Genomic DNA, 25,034 nt, shown 5'->3' with positions numbered 1-25,034 from the left:
ACAGACTAGTGAATTCACACACAAAGTGAAACAAATGAATAAAAATGTCAGAAAATAACACTTTTCCTTCAGGCTGTATCTTTATTTTGTCCATGATATGCCTTAACTAAAACTTAAAAGTAACTAAATAAGTAAATTCAGGAGAAGGTAAGCAGAATGATGTGTACAGTGAACAGTGAGAAAGCTGTGTTCATCTTGCAGAAGTATTTTTAAGCATCTTGGAAATCGGACACTCACTTACCAATACATTGATCCTTAATGGTTTTTGTTGCTAGTACTAAGAGAATGGTTCAACTGAATTGTGATTTATACACTCAAGACACAAGGCAAAAAAAATAATTTTCTATGGTTCAGAATGAGGTTATGTGTCTTGATGGGAAGATGTTAAATAGGCTTCCATGCAACATGAAGCAAGACATCTGGAATCCCTACCAATTAAAAAGGAAATTAGAAATATACCTTATTAGTCACTCTTTCTACAATTTATCTGGGTATCTAGATTCAGAGATTGAAAAGTTCTGTTAACTACAGCAGTATTCATTGTTAAACTCACATGACAAATAGTATAGAACATGGTATATACATATGTGGTAATCCGTGCTCAAGCTCATATTGGTGAATTATGAGTATGGCAAGAGACCTTGTTACTTTGTCACTGGGTGATGGATTTTGCAGTGTCCCGATAGGGGGAACATGGAGAGGAAACTATGAAAATTTAGCTTTGTCTTGTTTAGTACACCGTCTGGTGCTGATGGTACTAGAGTGCTGAAGTGGTATGCTGTGTATCAGATAGATTGTACCTCAAAATGAGGTATGGTGTACCATGAGGATGTGCGGTATTTAGCAGTTATTTTCCGTGTGTGTGGTGTGTCACAATGGGTGGAATCCTCCTTTTGGGAAGGCCTTAAACCGTTGGCGTATTTCAGTGATGATTTACTACAAGTTCATCTAAGTAAATGTACTATGCTGAATCTAGTGAGCCTCAATTTGTTAAATCTGAACTAATGATTTTGATTCATTGGAGACCCATTTTATTGTAAAGTTCCTACTGCACTTTGGTGAAATAAAATAATAGTAACAGTGTTAAATGTGTTTTTAAGGAGCTTTTTATGTGGTGATGTCAACTTGTATTTAATGACCTCTTTCAAAACCCATTAGTTTTAACAGTATTCATTAAGTCTCATCTGTGGTGTTACATGAACTTCTCTTGTGTACAAGAATTGGTAATACGAGTGTTGTATACTATGATTTTCATGGCCAGAGGGGTGATGAATATTGCTTAACCTGCAATCATTTTTTGGTATGAATTTCACGTTGCATGGCCCACTGATTGGATTTATTCCTTTTTATGGAATTACATAGGTGGCATGTGTACAACTCTGCTCTCTTTATGTTGTAGTAAACTGGCAGATTAGCTTGAATTGCTTTCATAATCTCAAACAATGGAAAATCCAGGTTGGAATGTTCCTCCAGAACCTCAACAACTTCTACCCCATTTGCTTCACCTGGTCTTACTCAACCCAACAAGACACCTTCCTAGATGTTGACCTCCACCTCAAAGATGGCTGGATCAGTACCTCCATCCATATCAAACCTGCTAACCATCAGCGATACCTCCATTTCAACAGCTGCCACCCTTTCCATACCAAGAAGTCCCTTCCATACAGCCTAGCCACCCTTGGTAGTCGCATCTTCAGTGACGAGCAATCCCTCTCGAAATATACCGAGTGTCTCACTGAAGTCTTCACAGACTGTAATTATCCTCCCAATATTACGAAAAGAAATCTCCCGTGCCTTATTTCCAGTCCCCACCACCTCCCAAAGTCCCACTGTCTGGCGACAGAGGAGCATTCCCCTCATAACTCAGTGCCACCAAGGGGCAGAGGAACTGAATTACATTCTCCGCCAGGGTTTCAACTACCTCTCATCGTGCCCTGAAATGAGAAATGTCCTGCTCACTATCTTTCCCACCCCTCCCACAGTGGTATTCCACCATCCACCAAACCTACACAATATACCCACCCATCCCTAAACAACCCCTGCTCCCAACCCCTTACCTCACGACACATACCCATGTAATAGACCTAGATGCAAAACCTGTCCCATACATCCTCCCACCACCACCTACTCCAGTCCAGTCACAAACATCACCTGTCCCATCAAAGGCTGGGCTACCTGTGAAACCAGTCATGTGATCTACAAGCTAAGCTGCAATCACTGTGCTGCAGTCTATGTGAGCATGACAACCAACAAACTGTCTGTCTGCATGAATGGCCACTGACAAACTATGGCCAAGAAACAAGTGGACCACCCTGTTGCTGAGCATGCTACCAAACATGACATCCTTGATTTCAATGACTGCTTCACAGCCTGTGCCATATGGAACCTTCCCACCAACACCAGCTTTTCTGAATTGTGCAAGTGGGAACTGTCCCTGCAATAGATCTTATGTTTCCATAACCCTTCTGGCCTCTACCTTCATTAGTCATTGTCCTCACCCATCCAGCCCCTTCCCTGTTTCCATTTCAGCACTACACAGCCCTCATTCCACCATCACACTCAGTCTTTTTACATGTCTCCTTTTCCACTTCCCCCCTCCCCCTCTCCCCCCATCACACCTGCCCTCCGTCTAACCTGCAGCACTTCACTGTCCATGAACCCTATGCTGCTATCCCTCCCCCTCCCCGTCCCCTCCCCAGCCTCTTCCTTATCCCCACCCAGTTGCCACTCCCACAGTGCACTGGTGCTGCTGCTCACACTGTGGCGTCAGATGCCTGAGACTACAGTCATTGTGTGTGAGTTGTATTCATGTGTGTGTGTGTGTGTGTGTGTGTGTGTGTGTGTGTGTTTCACCAATTTTTTATGAAAGCTGAACATTTTATTTGTGACAGTCTTTTTGTCGTGCCTATCTGCAATCAGCATCTCCGATATGTGGTGAGTGCATGTTTCATAATCTCAGCTGCATTTTGTGCCACAGAGTGGTTTACTTTGCTCTTGACCACAGTTTTGCAGTGGCAATTCATCCTGGTAGACCACTGGTTGGTACTCATACCAATATAAAAAGTTGTGCAGTGATTCACAGCAGAGGTGGTATATGAGATGGCTGCTTTCACAGGTGGCCCAGCTTCTGATAGGGTAGGATAAGCCTGTGACAGAACTGGAATGGGAAGTGCTGGCCAGGTGGATTGGACAGGTCTTGCACCTTGGTCTTAGACAGGGATATGATTCCTGTGACAAGTGCTTGGGATTGGGAGTGGTATAGAGATGGACTGAGATGTTGAATAGGATGTCCCTCATTTCAGGGTGCAGGATGATAGTAATCAAAGCCCTGGTGAAGACTGTGGTTCCCAAGGTATAATATACAGATTATATGGCTATGATTTCTTGTCTTTTGTTGATTTATGTCTTTGACTTGTTTCATATTCCTGAATGTTCTCCTCCTTTAGCCAATCTAAAGAACATGAGGAAAGTGAATAAGTATCTAAAAATAAATGAAGTATGTCTGCAAGTAAGTGATCAGCCAGAATATTAGCAATATCCATATGATCAGAGACATCCGTATGTGATCTTCTTACAGTAAGGCAACAATATTTTATCTTACAGTTTCATTTCACTTTTTTTTTTTTTTTTTTTTTTTTTTTTTGACAGATGTGTGCATCATCTGATTCTCTGTGTAAAATCCTAAAACCAACAACAGCAAGAATAAAGAATAAACCAATGATGAAAACCACTTAATAATCAGTTGTTGCAGTGTTTCTCTTCACACTTGGAATCTTTTAAGTAGCTGAAAATAAACTGTGTTTTCTTTCCCTTTTACTGTTCATTGATTTAGCAAAACTAGTTCATAACTGTCAATCATGTATTTCCGTTGCATGGATATCAAAACATGACTTAACAAAATAATCACATTTTCAATAAATAATCAATAATAAAATTCACAACTGCACATTATGTACAAGAGAACATTGGCAAGTAATAAAATAAATATTACACATAAAAAAGGAAGCAGTAATACTGAATTTTAAATCACCAGATGTTAAATATTTCGTAGCTCTTTGAAGCTTAGGACTATGACTTGTTCATAAAACACTGCTCCTAGTACACCACTGCAGTACTCACATACCTATCCATTTATTTAGCTTTACATATTTACACACACACACACACACACACACACACACACACACACACACACACAGAGTCGATTTAAACCAACATAGACATGAAGAGAGAGAAGGAGTGGTGGGAGGGGAGATGCTTGGAGGGAGAGTAGGGTAGACAAAGCAAAGTATCACAAGATGCACCATAATCTCTTTGTCTTGCTACACAACACTTTTTAACATTCTGAAAATTCCACAGCGTAGGATCACGATCTTAAAAACCAGCAACCACTCCATTGCGCCTGAAGTCTGAATTTGCGTAAATTTTCCCACCAGACACAGCAATCCCAGTTGCTGTTGATCCACCGACAGCAAATTCTTGTACATCATGGCCAATTGCAGTGAGGCCTTTGATGACATTCTGCAAATTAATTAAATAATTCAGCAAATAAATGCCAGAGCCCAAAATAATATTAACATTCTAAGTGTAGATGTAAAATTCATAATCAGTCATAACAGACAAAGTAAAGAGTGTGTGTGGCTACTTCTTTACCTACAAACAGTGTGAGGTGACTTTTGTACTGTTAGTTACATCACAGTAGTACAAATAATTACTTTTGTTTCTTGAGAATTCACTACTTGTATAAAAACATATGTTGCCTGACAAAAAAGTGAAGCACCCAGAAGACATGGTCAGATTCAAATGCAACTCTGTACAGGTATGCACCATTGGTGTGTATGTATCTCGGAATTTGCTGTGACTGCTATAATGTCCACCACAGTGTATCAGTTTTGTTACCAGGCCTGGTAGAGTACATAAGGACTGTGAACAGTGTCAGATGTTGAGTGACCACTGTGAAGTACACAGAGATGAAGCATACTAGTGTGACACAGCATGGTTTTCCATTTGGTCAGCTGGTTGAATCCTGCAATATCCAGATTTGTGGCACATTAAGATGTGACAGTGGCCCGATGTTGGACTCCAGGACAATGTGAGGGAAGGCATACTCATTGTCAAGGTTCCAGTCAACCACATCTGACCACGACCATGACAAGGAGGATCACAAAATTCTGCACCAAGCACACTGCAATTCCTTCATGTCAGTGCCTGCCATCTAAGAACAAGTAACAGACTCCCTGTGACATTTTGTGTCATTCCACAACATTGGTTGGAGACTAACAGCACCTGGGCTTGGGAATTACTGTTCCATGCATAAGCTGCTGCTGTTAACAACATAACACAAATGGCAGTGTTTGGAGGGGTGCCAATGAATGGTGTCATATTGTGTTCAGTCGATGATTCGTGGTTCGGCATTAGCCCAGATGACCACTGTCAGAGAGTGTGACAATGACCTATGGAGAGGTCCCATTCTTCCAATGTTTTGGAGATGTTGTTGTTGTTGTGGTCTTCAGTCCTGAGACTGGTTTGATGCAGCTCTCCATGCTAATCTATCCTGTGCAAGCTCCTTCATCACCCAGTACCTACTGCAACCTACATCCTTTTGAATCTGCTTAGTGTATTCATCTCTTGGTCTCCCTCTACAATTTTTACCCTCCACGCTGCCCTCCAATGCTAAATTTGTGATCCCTTGATGCTTCAGGACATGTCTTAGCAATCGATCCCTTCTTCTAGTCAAGTTGTGCCACAAACTCCTCTTCTCCCCAATCCTATGCAATACCTCCTCATTAGTTACGTGTCCTACCCACCTAATGTTCAACATTCTTCTGTAGCACCACATTTCGAAAGCTTCTATTCTCTTCTTGTCCAAACTATTTATCGTCCATGTTTCACTTCCATACATGGCTACACTCCATACAAATACTTTCAGAAATGACTTCCTGACACTTAAATCTATACTCGATGTTAACAAATTTTTCTTCTTCAGAAACGCTTTCCTTGCCATTGCCAGTCTACATTTTATATCCTCTCTACTTCAACCATCATCAGTTATTTTGCTCCCCAAATAGCAAAACTCCTTTACTACTTTAAGTGTCTCATTTCCTAATCTAATTCCCTCAGCATCACCCGACTTAATTCAACTACATTCCATTATCCTCGTTTTGCTTTTGTTGATGTTCATCTTATATCCTCCTTTCAAGATACTGTCCATTCCGTTCAACTGCTTTTCCAAGTCCTTTGCTGTCTCTGACAGAATTACGTTGTCATCGGCGAACCTCAAAGTTTTTATTTCTTCTCCCTGGATTTTGATACCTACTCCGAATTTTTCTTTTGTTTCCTTTACTGCTTGCTCAATAACAAATTGAATAACATCAGGGAGAGGCTACAACCCTGTCTCACTCCCTTTTCAACCACTGCTTCCCTTTCATGCCCCTCGACTCTTATAACTGCCATCTGGTTTCTGTACAAATTGTAAATAGCCTTTCGCTCCCTGTATTTTACCCCTGCCACCTTCAGAATTTGAAAGAGGGTATTCAAGTCAACATTGTCAAAAGCTTTCTCTAAGTCTACAAATGCTAGAAATGTAGGTTTGCCATTCCTTAATCTTTCTTCTACGATAAGTCGTAAGGTCAGTATTGCCTCACGTGTTCCAACATTTCTATGGAATCCAAACTGATCTTCCCCGAGGTCAGCTTCTACCAGTTTTTCCATTTGTCTGTAAATAATTCACGTTAGTATTTTGCAGCTGTGACTTATTAAACTGATAGTTTGGTAATTTTCACATCTGTCAACACCTGCTTTCTTTGGGATTGGAATTATTATATTCTTCTTGAAGTCTGAGGGTTTTTCGCCCGTCTCGTACATCTTGCTCATCAGATGGTAGAGTTTTGGAGATGCACAGTGCTATTTCTTCTGGTGTCATGATGTGAGGAGCCATCGGGTATGACTTCGGGCCGTGGCTGGTAGTGACTATAGGAACTCCAATGGCACAATGGTACTCAGCGGACGTCCGGCATCTTCATGTGTTACCTGTCATATGACAGCATTGCGGTGCCATTTTTCAACAGGACAATGCTCATCCACACATGGCACATGACTCTATGAATTGTCTGCATCATGTTAAGGTACTTCCAAGGCTGGCAAAATCCGCAACTCTGTCCCCTAGAGAGTGACAGAATGTGTGTGGGTCCAGCTTGGATGTCAACTTTGTCCCAGTGCCAGAATCCAGGATATCAAGGCTGCTATAATGTGATATTGATAGCTGTGATTACCCTGCCAAGTTGTTTGTAAATTGGAATTGGTTTTGTAATCACTGAAATAACATCACATATGGTCTCAACACTTGAAGTTTCAATTAATTTCCTCCTACGCCTATGGATGCTTCACTTTTTATGTAAAATTTGAGACAGAATTACTGGCCACTGCAGTTGTACTGCCAACAGACACACATAAAAATACATGGCAGTATCCGAGCTCTTCAAAAGCTAGAATGCCACATGCTTTTACACAAATCTATTGGGGGCACTAAATATTTCACCTCACTGGCCAAGGCAGTGTTTGGCAAGCACTATGACAGGCAGCAGAAAGTCTTGGGTGTTATCTTTCTGAAATGTATGCCCAGGATGGCTGCCATGAAGGGCAACACAACAGGGCATAGAATATCATCGATGTACCACTGCGCTGTAAGAGTGCTAAGGATGGCAACTAAATAGGGTCCCGCTATGAAAAGAGATGGCACCCCAGGCCATCATTCCTGGCGCAGGGCCGTATCACACGCAACAGTCATGTTGGTATCCCACTACTGTCCAGGGCATCTCAAAACACGTTTCAATGGGAATCACATTGATGGGAGTAGAATTGTCTTCTGTGATGAGTCCCACTTTGAGATGAGCCCCAATGACCAACAAAGACATGTCTGGAGACCCCTCAGACAGTGGCGGTATATCAACGTGACTGCCACACACCATATGGCCCGACAATCAGGAGTAACGGTCTGGAGCGCCATAAATTTTCATAGCAGCACCACTTTGGTTGTCATCCATGGCACCGTAACAGAACAGCACTACATCAATGATATTCTACTCCCTGTTCTGTTGCCCTTCATGGCAAGCCATCCTGGGCTTACATTTCAGAAGGATAATTCCCACCCATACACGGTGATAGTTTCTAGCGCTTGGATGTCTTGTTTTCTTTGTAGAAAGCATCTTTCTAAATGTGGAATCTGTTATGTGACTTGGATGCTTGCAGTTTTTAAGTTTTGTACCTTACAAAGCAAAAAATATTAAAGTTTGTAGATTATCATTTAATTTATACCCACCTCCTCAAACCCTTCTTCATACTGAAGTGCCATGGGAAATAATTGATGATGAATTCGCCTGTGGTCAATAGCTTCCTTTATAGTTTTATTGAACCATAGGCTATACATAGAGACCTGTAAATACATTCTACTGTAGTAGCATAATGATTTGTAATTATTGGTATATGTCTGCATGTTCTTTACAGCAAGAAATTAATTAAATGTGGAAATACCAGTGCTGTCCCTGATGTAATTTTAGTTCCACCAGCTGCCCCAGTAACAAGTTGTACATCTCCACTGCCATTGACAAAAATTGCGGGTGTCATGGATGAAAGTGGTCTTTTCCCTGGCTGAATAAAATTGGCTGGCGATGGAGGAATTCCAAATGCATTGGTAATGTTTGGTGCAGAGAAATCATCCATCTCATCATTAAGGATGATACCTGTAGAGTTTGATACAACCTTTGCACCAAATCTGCAAAAAATATGAGAATTTTATCAGTTTACCAAGAGCAACCACAAAAAATAAATAAATGCACATTAATTCTTTCATCACACTCCATTGATCACTTCAAGGAGACTCTTCACCGCATTTGAATAAATTAAGATCTACAGAAACTAATCCTGCATGTTATATTAATAATCCACTATCATAAATTGCAATATTCTGTTTGCACTTATGCATGTTATAACTTAATATGTTTTCATGTGATCCAGACGCAAAGTTGAGAAAAATGCAGAATTGAGGAAAATGTTACAATCCTCAAAACAGGAGCAAAAACATATGTAGTTGGCATATATTATTGAAAATTTTTATTCTCACCAATACATTGTATAAAATATGTGTAAGTGAAGGAAATTAAACATACAATGCAATGTTTACATGATAATTTGTGGTAATGAATTTCATCAGTGCTTAAAAAATTACAGATGTGCAACAGCAAGTAAAAATTTGTCAAAAAATTGAAATTGGTATCAGGAGACAAGGTAATTAAGCTATTTTCTGAGACAATTAAGCTATTTTCTGACTTGCTACAACCACAAATTGTGCATCAAAACACACATTTTTAAGATATCTTTCCTTTGTGCTCACCCAGAAAAAAGGAGAAATTGATGAACTTCACAGATTTCAGTTTACTCCACCATGTAGGCTATAAATTTTTTCTGTTTTTGAGGTGAACATAAAATGAAAGAACCCTCAGAACTGTGTGTTTTAAGGTATAATTTGTGGCAGTAGTGTGTTGGGAAATGGCTCAGTTACCTCATACATCACTAGCAAAAGTGATTATCTTTTCAATTACATACAGTACTACTAGTGACAAAATCTGTTTTTTTTCTAATAGGACTATTACAAGACGTAAAATTTTGAAATTTCATTCTTGTTTGTTTATGGACTTGCAATTTGGTTACGTCAGTTGATGTTATGAGCATTGGTAAAATTGCTACTTAGGAGGAGAAGAATGAAATTCTCACACTAACTTTGATTTATAGCTTCTATGCCTGTTTATACTTTATAATTCAGTACTTTAGGAATTTTGAATGTTTCATACGCTAAGGTCTGTAAACTTATTAAGTGTGTTAGTGTGCTGTGTTGACTGTGCTGGCTATTGGGTGACATAACAAGTATAAGAGCTCACTAGCAGGAAATGGCAGTTTCCTTGATTCTGACTGAGCATGTTCTTTGAAACTCAGTGCTTGAATCTGAAAGGTTCAGCATTGATCTTATTGCTAAATTCAGTACATCAGAAAGACATGCAAAAAGATGAGACTGAGTTATAAGTGGCATAAAGAAAGGTGGCGGCTGGACCCCTTTGTCACTTATCGGTTTGGAATGGAACACTTTGTGTTGACGGTCTTGTTATTCCGTTGATGCTGCAACCTAGCAGTAGTTGTATCATAACTGCATGGTGAAGCTAAACATTGCAAGCTGTGTTGGCTACGGTGATCATGGATTATGTCACCATTTCCTCTATCATGTGCCCCCCCCCCCCCCCTTCTTGCAATGGCCTAAAATATTCCTCTAGCTCTGCCACCAAACTGCGGCGCAATTCATCTGCCTTTTTTGCCACTTATAACTCATTCAATCACATCAAATGTCAATGGGAAGAAAACAAATGAAGTCAAGTGAGATATTGAGTGAGAATGTAGAATTGAGTAAACCTTATTAGGAAGAAACACAAAACCAGCGAATCTTTAGCATTGATCTTATGGGTTTTTCACAGGAGCTACGAATTTGTGGTATAGAATTGTGAAAAATGTAAAACCCGAGACTGTAAAATCGAAGTTCCACTGTATAGCATGTATGCAGAATTTTGCAGCTGAAATTAAATTTCATTGCACAATGAATGAAAACATTACTGTTGAGTTGAAGTGCAAAGTTTCAAACAAAGCAAGCTTTTTTATCATCTAATGACAAAAAATTACAGTTGAACCCTAGGACAACTGCACACATAGTATCTGCTACCCTTCATCACTACAAATATTTAACAAGTCACCAACATCATCTGTTTCAAGCATCAGGCCCTTGGACCTGCTTTGAACCTTACACTTCATTGACTGTTGCTCTCTCAATCTGATCTCCAATCTGCCCATTCTAAAGAAGCCTTTAAGCTGATGGTTGCACAGTGATCTTCATAAGTGTGCATCTCTCATCCATTCTACATGAAATCTCAACTTCTGTCAATATTACAAGGTACTATTATGTAGGCTGTAAATGTTAAGTGATTACTATGTAACTCTGTATCACAATCTGCCTCCTCTAGTTACTCTAGTAATCAATGAAAGGAACTGAATTTTTAAAAAAGGGAAAAAAATGGATTCTATTTTTCTTTGCTGGGAAGGAAACTTATCCTGCACAATATTCATTAGGTTGATAAGAGCAATCCTTAGCTACTAACTTCAAATGATCCTGTGACGCTGAGTATATCCAAATGGTAATAAATAAAAATATCCAATAAGTAATGATAGAAACATGTAAAGAAAGAATGTAGAGCAACTGAAGTGACACATTCATGAGATACTAGATCTGTGTTTGTGTAACATTGCATTCAGATTTAGTTCAACTATGATTATGTAAATGTCCTCAAATGAAATAATGAGAAGAGGACAACATGTGGAAAAAGAAAGTTTTTTTTGCTGAATTTTCTGACTAATATTGTTCACATAAATAGATCTATTTTTCTACTCCTGAGTGAACATGTTAATTAATTCATTTTATTTCAAACAGCCTGTCTAGGAGGACTAGGAGGAAAACCCCAACCTGTTTACTGTATTAACAATGAACTGCCACTGTCCACTTAATACTGGGTGTTTTTAAAAAGAATATCAGAGTTTAAGACTTTGTAGCATTTATTACATTCAATATACGATTATAAATAATACATCAAATGAAAGATCAACTCAAACAGTTTTTCTTACAAGTGCTCAATGTGAACATAATTTGTATACAGCACACATCAAGTCAACAGATGAGTTCTTCCAAAAAGTGATTAGTGTGTGTGGAATAATTGTTGCAACAACTGCTTCAGTCCTGTTTCTTAAGTCTGGTAGACCAGCTGGTAGCAGAGGTACATATCCACGATCCTTTATGAAACCGCAAGATAAAAATCGCATGGCATCAGATTGTGTGCATGTAGAGGCCATGTGAAACTATTTTTGTCATGAAGCCTCTTGTGGCCAGTTCAACGGCCAGATCCAGTGTTGTTTAACCAATCAAATACTGAGTTATGCCAGTGAGGCAGTGCACCATCTTGCTGTCAAATAAACTCCTGTGGTTCAACCTCTTACAATTCAGGAAATAGCCATAGTCGTAACATATCAAGATAAGAAACACCAGTTACAGGTGTTTCAATAAAAAGAAAGACCCCATAAACTCTCTGCCGGAATGTGGCAAAAAAAAAAAAAAAAAAAAAAAAAAAAAAAAAATCCAATTTTTGGAGGTCTTGTTGGAGCTGTACTATTCTGTGAGAATCTGCTGGCTCCCATATGCCCACATTATGTGTGTTCAAACTTCCATTTAAGTGAAAAGTTGACTCATCACAAAGTGACACAATCCAGAGAATCATCATCACCACATAGCAACATTTTGTTTGAAAAGTTGGCATCTAAACTGTAGTCTGTTAGCTTTAGAGGTTGTAAAGCCTTAAAACCCAACATTTACTTTGAAACACCTACTTCTATTTAGGTTTCCCCCAGAAAGTTATCATGAAATATGCTACCATAGAAAAAGCTGCTAACCCCAAGTTATATCGAATAGCCTCTACTGGTAGCTGAATATTTACTTGAATACATTGAAAACTTATGTACTATATGTATAAAGATTAAATTTGATTTCATTTTTTTAATTTATCCCTGAATAAAACACACAGTTGGGTGAATATAAATAAAAGACACTGGCAGGATATTGAGCACCAGAAATATATATTTAGTGGTGAGCGAGAGAGACATGTGTCTCATTATCTTGGCTATTCTCTTTTGCATAACAAATACCTCTTTCTGAGACACTCCAAAGTGGAATGTGATATGGAGCACTGACTGTACTACAAGTTACAAACATTTTAGTGTTTTGATGTTACAGACATTACTCCTGAGTAATGTCTGTGCATAGCACAAACTGCTCAGTCTATTTACTGATTTTTTTTATGTATTCCCCACCATAAACTGTCATCAGTCTACACTCTATGGAGTTTAGTGATTAACTCTTGGTTTGTAGACATATTTTCAAACTTGACATTCCCTCTCTGTGATAAAACTGTATGTGATGAGCTAAAATTTGTATACTCAGTTTTGTCATTATTCAGTAACAGTCTGTTCATGTTTAACCAACTTGTAGATTGTATCAGAAATCATTTATGGAAATCATTAACACAGTGATTTTAGTATAGGTTATTGGTGTCGTCAGCAAGCAAAACTGTTAGGTCTTTCTGAATGCTTTGGAGCAGAACACTGATAAACCTGTCAGGCCTTTAGGTCTAGCAGTACAGTGCATGCCTGGAAACTGAAAGGTTGCAGAATCAGATCTCAGTCACAGCATTGATTTTTTTCAGTCCATCTTTAACCTAGTCTTCACCTCCTAATGATGTGAAGACTCACTAAAAATTACACATGATTCTGATTCCACATTACACTGTAGGTTCATTTCCAAACACTGGATAACTGTGGTATGTTAGGGACCTACAAGTTGCCAGTGACATCCAGGGGACCTGAAGAGTGACCTACATGAATGCCAGTTTCAGTTGGATGAGGATGTGCAAGAGTGGATGCAGTTGTGGATCCATCAGTAGCTGACTGCATGCTATGTTACAAATGTTTCTAAAGTGTTCCAACATTAGCACTACCTGTAATGCAATATTGAGATTTGAAGAAAAGGAACACACCAATAGATGAGGTTTTGGTAGAAGATATTAAAACTGGTGGGTACTTGTAGAATTATTAAGAGAATGTCTATGAAAGGAGACAACTCCAAGAATTGGAAAAAAAATTGAAAAACATGCAATATGCTGTAATTAGACCTCTCCATAAAACTGGAGGTGCTACAAACACTATCTATTCTGCCTATCATGGCATTAACAATATTTGTTTCTGAAAAAGACTGTATAACATGGTACTAGAAATCCTTGGACACCTGGTCAGGATGCAGGAGCCTAGAGATTTGTTGCAATTTCCTTTAAGTTGCAAAGAAACGTATTTAACACCAGTGAGGTGTTAATCCTGTATGTGTCAGAGCATTTCTGTGCCAACTTCATGTGACATTTGTAGACAATTTGTTTATTTAGCACAATATTATTTTGAGTCCTGTTGGGCCATGATTCAGCACAAAAACTAATTTAGTTCATTTTTTGTGTATATTGTAAGTGCAATTTTTCCCATTTTTCTGTTACTGTAACAACAGTTGTAGAATATACAAAATGCCAGACACATGTGCAGCCACTACAGTTGAGACTGTTGCTGCTGTATTGGAATATGTAACTAAGTCACTGCCAGTTAATGCTGACCAGAAAGAATGCAATGAGGAATTACATAGGCAAGTAGAAGTATTGCAAGGCATTCAACAGAAAGTAAAATCGGAGTTGAAAAGAATGTAGGATGTTATTGTGTTTATTAATGATTTTATAGCTATCACAAAATCGAATAATTGGTCAGAAGAGAACAATTGTGAGTGGGGCTAAAACATATGTGGTGTACCATGAAACATTTGGTAAGACAGAAACTTTCCAGTAGTTTGCTAATGGCCTGTGTCAGTGCTACCAGAAACAGAATGTCATATGATTCCTCAGGGAAAAATTTAATAGTTTGGCACAGAAGCACAGTAAATCATTGGGATTCTTCTTGGATATGGGTAATCCACATTGTCATGTCATGCAGAGTCAGGATGGAGAATTCATCTGATCAATCTGAGGCTATAAAAATGTCTGGATGTAAGGGCCATCTTCAGAATCAGTGTCTTGAATCAGAGTGCTAAAAATGTGGCCAAGTCAGACATAAATCATAGGATTCTAAAAATAAGAAACAGGAAATGCAAATGGAATCCACTGCATGATGGAAAGCATTCCCAGCAGGACATAATACTGCACAGATGTATGCAGAGATGGAATGCTGCTTGTTACGCTTGGTATAGGGTAAGCAACATAAGATTTTAGTAGACTCAGGTGTGCACATGCAGTCATTAGTCTGGGCCCCTTAGGCAGGAAGACACTTAGCTCTCCACATAACATATTATCTGAGGTAGGTGACAATTATCTGAAGTAATTAGTGCTTGACTTTAGCATTGGAGGCTAGAGTTTTTGTGAACACAGGGAAGTGTTGTCACATTTTGGTGAAGGGTATTCTGCAATTCTCGAACTAGGCGTCTTTGGTAAATGTCATGCTAAAATTATGTTTTATGGAGAAATTTTGTTTCCACTGAACAATAACACCAAGTAAGGCAATGACACAAGGTGCACTTATGTAGGTGCTGCCAACTGAAGTGCGAACAAATATTCTAAGGATTGGTTCTCATGTTAATATAACATCAGGCACAAGAAGTTAGTTTCGATTTCTGTAGGTACCTATTTACCACAAGAAGTATTGTGTGTGGTAGAACCACTACAGGGTATTGAACACTTGGATAAAATGCATTGGTTTGTTCACAGAAGTGTACAGCATATTAGTAATATAAATGGTGAGTTTATAGTTCCTGTTACCCTACATAATTTTGGCATAGATGGGGTTAGTCTGCCAAAGAGCTTAAAAGGGCTTTTGATGCTTTGGATGAAGAACATATTGACCCATGTGATGACCAAAGCTACAAACAAACTTCCAAAAATGTGAATCACTTACAAGGGAGTGACTGATAAGCATTGGAAGCTTTACTACTAAAATTCATGGATTTGCTGAATACAAATGGCACAATAGTAGTGAGACTTGTCATACAACACTGGATACCCACATGCAACAATATTTTGGTCTACAGGCCACCATACTCTGTACCAAAGCATCTGCAGCTGTTGTACATTTACATCTACATCCATACTCCACAAGCCATGTGATGATGTGTGGCAGAGGGTACCTTGAGTTCCTCTATCGGTTCTCCCTTCTATTCCAGTCTTGTATTGTTCATGGAAGGAAAGATTGTCTGTATGCCTCTGTGTGGGCTCTAATCTCTCTGATTTTATCCTCATGGTCTCTTCGCGAGATATACGTAGAATGGAGCAATATACTGCTTGACTCCTTGATGAAGGTATGTTCTCGAAACTTCAACAAAAGCCCGTACTGAGCTACTGAGCGTCTCTCTTGCAGAGTCTTCCACTGGAGTTTGTCTATCATCTAAGTAACGCTTTTGTGATTACTAAATGATCCTGTAACGAAGTGTGCTGCTCTCCGTTGGATCTTCTCTATCTATTCTATCAACCCTATCTGGTACGGATCCCACACCGGTGAGCAATATTCTAGCAGTGGGCAAACAAGTGTACTGTAATCTACTTCCTTTGTTTTCGGACTGCATTTCCTTAGGATTCTTCCAACGAATCTCAGTCTGGCATCTGCTTTACCAACAATTAATTTTATATGGTCATTCCATTTTAAATCACTCCTAATGCCTACTCCCAGATAATTTATGGAATTAACTGCTTCCAGTTGCTGACCTGCTATATTGCAGCTAAATGATAAAGAATCTTTCTTTCTACGTATTCACAGCACATTACACTTGTCTACATTGAGATTCAATCGGCATTCCCTGCACCATGCGTCAATTCATTGTAGATCCTCCTGCATTTCAGTACAATCTATCATTGTTACAACCTCTCGATATACTACAGCATCATCCACAAAAGCCTCAGTGAACTTCTGATGCTACCCACAAGGTCATTTATATATATTGTGAATAGCAACGGCCCTACGACACTCCCCTGCGGCACACGTGAAATGCCTCTTACTTCAGAAGACTTCCCTCCATTGAGAATGTAATCCTGCGTTCTGTTATCTAGGAACTCTTCAATCCAATCACACAATTGGTCTGATAGTCCAAATGCTCTTACTTTGTTCATTTAACAACTGTAGGGAACTGTATCAAACACCTTGTGGAAGTCAAGAAACATGGCATGTACCTGGGAACCCAAGTCTATTGCCCTCTCAGTCTCTTGGATGAATAGCACAAGCTGGGTTTGACGTCTTTTTCGAAACCCGTGCTGATTCCTACAGAGTAGATTTCTAGTCTCCAGAAAAGTCATTATATAATATGTGTTCCAAAATTCTACAACTGATCAATGTTAGAGATATGGGTCTATAGTTCTGCACATCTGTTTGACGTCTTTTCTTGCAAACGGGGATGACCCATGCCCTTTTCCAATCCTTTGGAACACTATGCTCTTTTAGAGACCTATGGTACACCGCTGCGAGAAGTGGGGCAAGTTCCTCCGCATACTCTGTGTAAAATTGAACTGGTATCCCATCAGGTCCAGCGGTCTTTCCTCTTTTGAGTGATTTTAATTGTTTTTCTATCCCTCTGTCATCTATTTCGATATCTACCATTTTGTCACTTGTGCAACAATCTAGAGAAGGAAGTACAGTGCAGTCTTTCTCTGTGAAACAGCTTTGGAAAAAGACATTTAGTATTTTGGCCTTTAGTCTGTCATCCTCTGTTTCAGTACCATTTTGGTCACAAAGTGTCTGGACTTTTGTTTTGATCCCCCTACCGCTTTGACATAAGATCAAAATTTCTTAGGTTTTTCTGCCACGTTAGTACATAGAACTTTACTTTCGAATTCGCTGAATGCCCCTCCTCACACTACATTTTGCTTCATGTAATTTTTGTTTGTCTGTAAGGCTTTGGCTATGATGTTTATGTTTGCTGTGAAATTCCATTTATTTTCTGTAGCAGTTTTCTAATGTGGTTGTTGTACCTCGGTGGCTCTTTTCTATCTCTTACGATCTTGCTTGGCACACACTCATCTAATGCATATTGTACGATGGTTTTGAACTTTGTCCACTGATCCTCAACACTATCTGTACTTGAGATAAAACTTTTGAGTTGAGCCATCAAGTACTCTTAAATCTGCTTTTTGTCACTTTTGCTAAACTGAAAAATCTTCCTACCTTTTTTAATATTTCAATTTATGCCTGAAATCACTGATGCTGTAACCACTTTATGATTGCTTATTCCCTGTTCTGTGTTAACTGTTTCAAATAGTTCGGGTCTGTTTGTCACCAGAAGGTCTAATATGCTATCACCACGAGTAGGTTCTCTGTTTAACTGCTCAAGGTAGTTTTCAGATAATGCACTTAAAAAAAATTCACTGGATTCTTTGTCCCTGCCACCCATTATGAATGTTTGAGTCTCCCAGTCTATATCTGGTAAATTAAAATCTCCACCCAAAACTATAACATGGTCAGGAAATCTACTTGAAATATTTTCCAAATTTTCCTTCAGGTGTTCTGCCACAACAGTTGCTGAGCCAGGAGGCCTATAGAGACATCCAATTACCATGTTTGAGCCTGATTTAACCATGACCTTCAGAGTTCATTGATCAGCAAGCAGTAGAAGGAATAATAGAACATAATGATAGTCCTTGTGGTGTAAATGTCATCATTGTTCCAAAAAATCACCATATAGTACTAAGAAAAACAGATTCTATTGCAATTACCAATACTTGAACACAAAAACTGTTAGTGGTGTGTATTACATCCACAATATTACAGATATGTTGGACAACGTATGCCAAGGCAGCTGTTCTTCAATGACAGACTATGAAAAGCATATCTGACACTCAGCATGGGTAAATGCCTTTTTGTACAGATGGAATTTAACTACATCATGCATGTAATTGTTGGAGAAGGTGTGAAGATCAATCTCCAATTAATATCAGCGGTCTGTGACTTCTTGACACCATAAACAACATTGCAATTACAGTAGAGCCTCATTAATCCAACCTCAGATGGTCCAACTCCCTGCTTGGTCCGACTGTCCCTGTTTGTTTGCATGACTCATCATCTGCAAGACAGATCACTAGGCCATTGATTGTTGATAGGTGTAGTAGTTTGATGAGTTTTAGTATGAAATAACTTCTTTATAACTCAGTCAATAAATGTTACTGCGTATGTAATTGTTTTATAAATTAATGACAATGTTCCTTTTTCACATTAATGTGGGTGAAAATACAGTGTGGCATCAAATGAACATAAACACATGATGCTGTCTTTGGCTGAGAAATTGAAATTGCTTGAAAGATTAGATAAGGCTAGCCTCTTCAAAACACTGCAAGTGAGGTGGGCATCGGTGTGACAACTGTTAAAGACCAGAGAAAAAAATAGGAAAACTCTTGAAAGCCATACAAACCAAGATTGGTGATGAGAAGGGACTGAAAATACCCAAGACTTTGCAGAAGCCTAAAAGTGAAATTCTAAATAATGCTTTGAGGGCCCAGTTTGAGCAGAAGAGAAGAAAATAAATTCTATCATCTGACCAAAGAAAAAGCACTGATATTGCATGAAAAATTAATGGAAAAAATGAAAATGAAAGATTTACTGTGAATGAAGGCTGGTTACATTGGAGGAAAAAAAGATACGGCAATCGAAATGTAATTATTTCCAGGGAGATGCTGTTTGCTGATGAAACAGCTGCCAATTAATTTGTTTTGGAAACTGAGAATTAAAGAGCTTAATCTGACCAAGTGCATAACTTCAACACGTCTGGCTTAAACTACAAAATATTCGCTGCAAAAAATGATTCTGTAACAGTTACAAAACTTGCTTAAGATAGAATAACTACTGCTCTATATAGTGATGCTAATGGCAATCACAAGATACTGTGTCATTATGTTGCAGATCAATAAAAGCATTTCTCTGACAATCTGACCCTTTTTGTGCTCCAGCCACCCATGGGGGACAGATTAGTGAAGTTGTATTGCCCAATCACTCATAGTCCTACATAATTATTATCAAAATTTCATCAGGAATTCTGCTGAAATTGCGAACAATTGAATCATTTATTAAGGCAAGGTATAAAATTTGGGTGGGCGACAGAGTGCTGTAATGGGACACCCTCCTCTAACATTACCTCTCTTTAACAGAAGTAATCGATACCAAAATTGTCAAAGTTAGCGTAAGGAGGGCTATGCGTGATGTGTTCAGTGAATTCGAAAGTAAAATTCTATGTACCGACTTGACAGAAAATCCTAGGAAGTTCTGGTCTTACGTTAAATCAGTAAGTGGCTCGAAACAGCATATCCAGACACTCCGGGATGATTATGGCATTGAAACAGAGGATGATACGCGTAAAGCTGAAATACTAAACACCTTTTTCCAAAGCTGTTTCACAGAGGAAGACCGCACTGCAGTTCCTTCTCTAAATCCTCGCACAAACGAAAAAATGGCTGACACGGAAATAAGTGTCCAAGGAATAGAAAAGCAACTGAAATCACTCAACAGAGGAAAGTCCACTGGACCTGACGCAATACCAATTCGATTCTACACAGAGTACGCGAAAGAACTTGCCCCCCTTCTAATAGCCGAGTACCTCAAGTCCTTAGAGGAACGTAAGGTTCCAAATGATTGGAAAAGAGCACAGGTAGTCCCAGTCTTCAAGAAGGGTCGTCGAGCAGATGTGCAAAACTATAGACCTATATCTCTGACGTAGATCTGTTGCAGAATATTAGAACATGTTTTTTGCTTGTGTATCATGTCGTTTTTGGAAATCCAGAATCTACTCTGTAGGAATCAACATGGATTCCGGAAACAGCGATCGTGTGAGACCCAACTCGCTTTATTTGTTCATGAGACCTGGAAAATATTAGATACAGGCTCCCTGTTCGATGCTATTTTCCTTGACTTCCGGAAGGCGTTCGATACAGTTCCGCACTGTTGCCTGATAAACTAAGTAAGAGCCTACAGAATATCAGACCAGCTGTGTGGCTGGATTGAAGATTTTTTAGCAAACAGAACACAGCATGTTGTTATCAATGGAGAGACGTCTACAGACGTTAAGGTAACCTCTGGCGTGCCACAGGGGAGTGTTATGGGACCATTGCTTTTCACAATATATATAAATGACCTAATAGATAGTGTCGGAAGTTCCATGTGGCTTTTCCCGGATGATGCTGTAGTATACAGAGAAGTTGCAGCATTAGAAAATTGTAGCGAAATGCAGGAAGATCTGCAGCGGATAGGCACTTGGTGCAGGGAGTGGCAACTGACCCTTAACATAGACAAATGTAATGTATTGCGAATACATAGAAAGAAGGATCCTTGATTGTATGATTATATGATAGTGGAACAAACACTGGTAGCAGTTACTTCTGTAAGATATCTGGGAGTATGCGTGCGGAACAATTTGAAGTGGAATGATCATATAAAATTAATTGTTGGTAAGGCGGGTACCAGGTTGAGATTCATTGGGAGAGTCCTTAGAAAATGTAGTCCATAAACAAAGGAGGTGACCTACAAAACACTCGTTTGACCTATACTTGAGTATTGCTCATCAGTGTGGGATCCGTACCATATCGGGTTGACGGAGGAGATAGAGAAGGTCCAAAGAAGAGCGGCGCATTTCGTCACAGGGTTATTTGGTAACCGTGATAGCATTACGGAGATGTTTAGCAAACTCAAGTGGCAGACTCTGCAAGAGAGACGCTCTGCATTGCGGTGTAGCTTGCTCACCACGTTTTGAGAGGGTGCGTTTCTGGATAAGCTATCGAATATATTGCTTCTCCCTACTTATTCCTCCCGAGGAGATGACGAATGTAAAATTAGAGAGATTCGAGCACGCACGGAGGCTTTCAGATAGTCGTTCTTCCCACGAACCATACGCGACTGGAACAGAAAAGGGAGGTAATGACAGTGGCACGTAAAGTGCCCTCCGCCACACACCGTTTGGTGGCTTGCAGAGTGTAAATGTAGATGTACATGTAAAAATATTTTCGAATCTTGTATAGGTGAACATTATCTCAGATATTTAACTAAATGAATATAATGGAAGGAAACATTCCACGTGGGAAAAATTATATATAAAAACAAAGATGAGGTGACTTACCGAACAAAAGCGCTGGCAGGTCGATAGACACACAAACAAACACAAACACACACACAAAATTCAAGCTTTCGCAACAAACTGTTGCCTCATCAGGAAAGAGGGAAGGAGAGGGGAAGACGAAAGGAAGTGGGTTTTAAGGGAGAGGGTAAGGAGTCATTCCAATCCCGGGAGCGGAAAGACTTACCTTAGGGGGAAAAAAGGACAGGTATACACTCGCACACACACACATATCCATCCACACATACAGACACAAGCAGACATATTTAAAGACAAAGAGTTTGGGCAGAGATGTCAGTCGAGGCAGAAGTGTGGAGGCAAAGAAGTTGTTGAAAGACAGGTGAGGTATGAGTGGCGGCAACTTGAAATTAGCGGAGATTGAGGCCTGGCGGATGACGAGAAGAGAGGATATACTGAAGGGCAAGTTCCCATCTCCGGAGTTCGGATAGGTTGGTGTTGGTGGGAAGTATCCAGATAACCCGGACGGTGTAACACTGTGCCAAGATGTGCTGGCTGTGCACCAAGGCATGTTTAGCCACAGGGTGATCCTCATTACCAACAAACACTGTCTGCCTGTGTCCATTCATGCGAATGGACAGTTTGTTGCTGGTCATTCCCACATAGAATGCATCACAGTGTAGGCAGGTCAGTTGGTAAATCACGTGGGTGCTTTCACACGTGGCTCTGCCTCTGATCGTGTACACCTTCCGGGTTACAGGACTGGAGTAGGTGGTGGTGGGAGGGTGCATGGGACAGGTTTTGCATCGGGGGCGGTTACAAGGATAGGAGCCAGAGGGTAGGGAAGGTGGTTTGGGGATTTCATAGGGATGAACTAACAGGTTACGAAGGTTAGGTGGACGGCGGAAAGACACTCTTGGCGGAGTGGGGAGGATTTCATGAAGGATGGATCTCATTTCAGGGCAGGATTTGAGGAAGTCGTATCCCTGCTGGAGAGCCACATTCAGAGTCTGGTCCAGTCCCGGAAAGTATCCTGTCACAAGTGGGGCACTTTTGTGGTTCTTCGTCCCCTCAAACCCAGAATCCCCCACAGAAGAACCACAAAAGTGCCCCACTTGTGACAGGATACTTTCCGGGACTGGACCAGACTCTGAATGTGGCTCTCCAGCAGGGATACGACTTCCTCAAATCCTGCCCTGAAATGAGATCCATCCTTCATGAAATCCTCCCCACTCCGCCAAGAGTGTCTTTCCGCCGTCCACCTAACCTTCGTAACCTGTTAGTTCATCCCTATGAAATCCCCAAACCACCTTCCCTACCCTCTGGCTCCTATCCTTGTAACCGCCCCCGATGCAAAACCTGTCCCATGCACCCTCCCACCACCACCTACTCCAGTCCTGTAACCCGGAAGGTGTACACGATCAGAGGCAGAGCCACGTGTGAAAGCACCCACGTGATTTACCAACTGACCTGCCTACACTGTGATGCATTCTATGTGGGAATGACCAGCAACAAACTGTCCATTCGCATGAATGGACACAGGCAGACAGTGTTTGTTGGTAATGAGGATCACCCTGTGGCTAAACATGCCTTGGTGCACAGCCAGCACATCTTGGCACAGTGTTACACCGTCCGGGTTATCTGGATACTTCCCACCAACACCAACCTATCCGAACTCCGGAGATGGGAACTTGCCCTTCAGTATATCCTCTCTTCTCGTCATCCGCCAGGCCTCAATCTCCGCTAATTTCAAGTTGCCGCCACTCATACCTCACCTGTCTTTCAACAACTTCTTTGCCTCCACACTTCTGCCTCGACTGACATCTCTGCCCAAACTCTTTGTCTTTAAATATGTCTGCTTGTGTCTGTATGTGTGGATGGATATGTGTGTGTGTGCGAGTGTATACCTGTCCTTTTTTCCCCCTAAGGTAAGTCTTTCCGCTCCCGGGATTGGAATGACTCCTTACCCTCTCCCTTAAAACCCACTTCCTTTCGTCTTCCCCTCTCCTTCCCTCTTTCCTGATGAGGCAACAGTTTGTTGCGAAAGCTTGAATTTTGTGTGTGTGTTTGTGTTTGTTTGTGTGTCTATCGACCTGCCAGCGCTTTTGTTCGGTAAGTCACCTCATCTTTGTTTTTATATATAATTTAACTAAATGAATTTCATAAGATTTTGTATATGATGTATTACATTTCAGGCTAAAATCTATAAAAAGAAATTACTTTATTATAATAGATACATATTAACTCTGTATGTACAGTTAAAGAAGTTAATTATTGTGAAGAGACTGAAACTCTACTAGTGATGTGTGGGAGGGTAAGATTACAGTGTCAAACAGCATTTGAAACATCGAAACAAGTATTGATATCAGATCCAGTACTGATCCTTATTCTCATGTGATCCCAGCAGCAGTGCAGTTGGTTGAATTTTGAGTAAAAAGGTAGATGATAAAGTACACCCAGTAGCTTATGCATTTAGACAACTGAATAGGGTGGAAGGGAACTACTCCATTACAGAAAAGGAGATGGTATCAGTTATTTACAGAATCAACTATTTTTGCTGCTATTTGTATGATCAACTAATTTGATTGTTGGGATTAAAATATCCTTCTAGAAGACTGATGAGATGGACACTCAAACTGAATGAATTTGACTATAAAGTTATTCATAAACTTGGTAACAAGCATACAACTGCAGATACTATAAGTAAATAAAATCGAAAAAATTGAAGAAAAAAAAATGTAGTGCTGTAAACACAAGCCAAGATGTGGTCGAATGGCAGAAGGCATAAGCACCTGTCATAGGCTATCAGAATTTGGGTCACAGCTTTATTTCATGATGCATGATTGCTTACTCTGTGGATCAATGAACTGCAGACCACACATGGTAGTTCTGGCGCATTCAGGGATGAGATTTTGAAAAAGTGCATGACCACATTTTAGTAAGTCATGGAAGTCACAGAACAATGGATAGATAACTCACAGGGAAATTCTGATAAAGACTAGGAGAATTTATGTGGAATAATATGTGAAAGACTGCATACTATGTGTGCAGGGGGCTAACCTTAGTCATCATAAAATTCTGTTACAAAGGTTACCGGATGCATCGAAACATTTTGAAATGATTGGGCTACATATTTTAGGACCATTTAACATGACACCAGGAGTGAATAAGCATACATTAACAACAATAGATCATTTATCATGGAATATAACAGTGATAGCAATTCCAGACCAATAAGTTAAACTAGTAGCAAAAGCAAAGGTAAATAGTTGGATCCTTCATT

General features: G+C 39.8%; 1 protein-coding gene across 2 annotated transcripts in view; it reads right to left on the bottom strand.

The window, feature by feature from the left end:
* Positions 1-3,845: 3,845 nt before the first annotated feature.
* LOC124801961 (scoloptoxin SSD14-like) overlaps positions 3,846-25,034 on the bottom strand; it is a 477,660-nt gene continuing 456,471 nt past the window's right edge. For both annotated transcript variants that reach the window (XM_047263112.1, XM_047263111.1), the window contains 3 exons: positions 8,530-8,770; positions 8,318-8,431; positions 3,846-4,521 (listed from right to left, as the gene is read on the bottom strand). In XM_047263112.1, coding sequence (XP_047119068.1) covers positions 4,375-4,521; positions 8,318-8,431; positions 8,530-8,770 — 502 coding nt within the window. In that variant the 3' untranslated portion in view covers positions 3,846-4,374. The remainder of the gene's footprint in view (positions 4,522-8,317; positions 8,432-8,529; positions 8,771-25,034) is intronic.

Source organism: Schistocerca piceifrons, chromosome 1 (assembly GCF_021461385.2).
Source record: "Schistocerca piceifrons isolate TAMUIC-IGC-003096 chromosome 1, iqSchPice1.1, whole genome shotgun sequence".
Taxonomy (NCBI): Eukaryota; Metazoa; Arthropoda; class Insecta; order Orthoptera; family Acrididae; genus Schistocerca; species Schistocerca piceifrons.
Note: the sequence above shows the minus strand (reverse complement) of the source record. Positions and strands in the feature narration are given on the sequence as shown.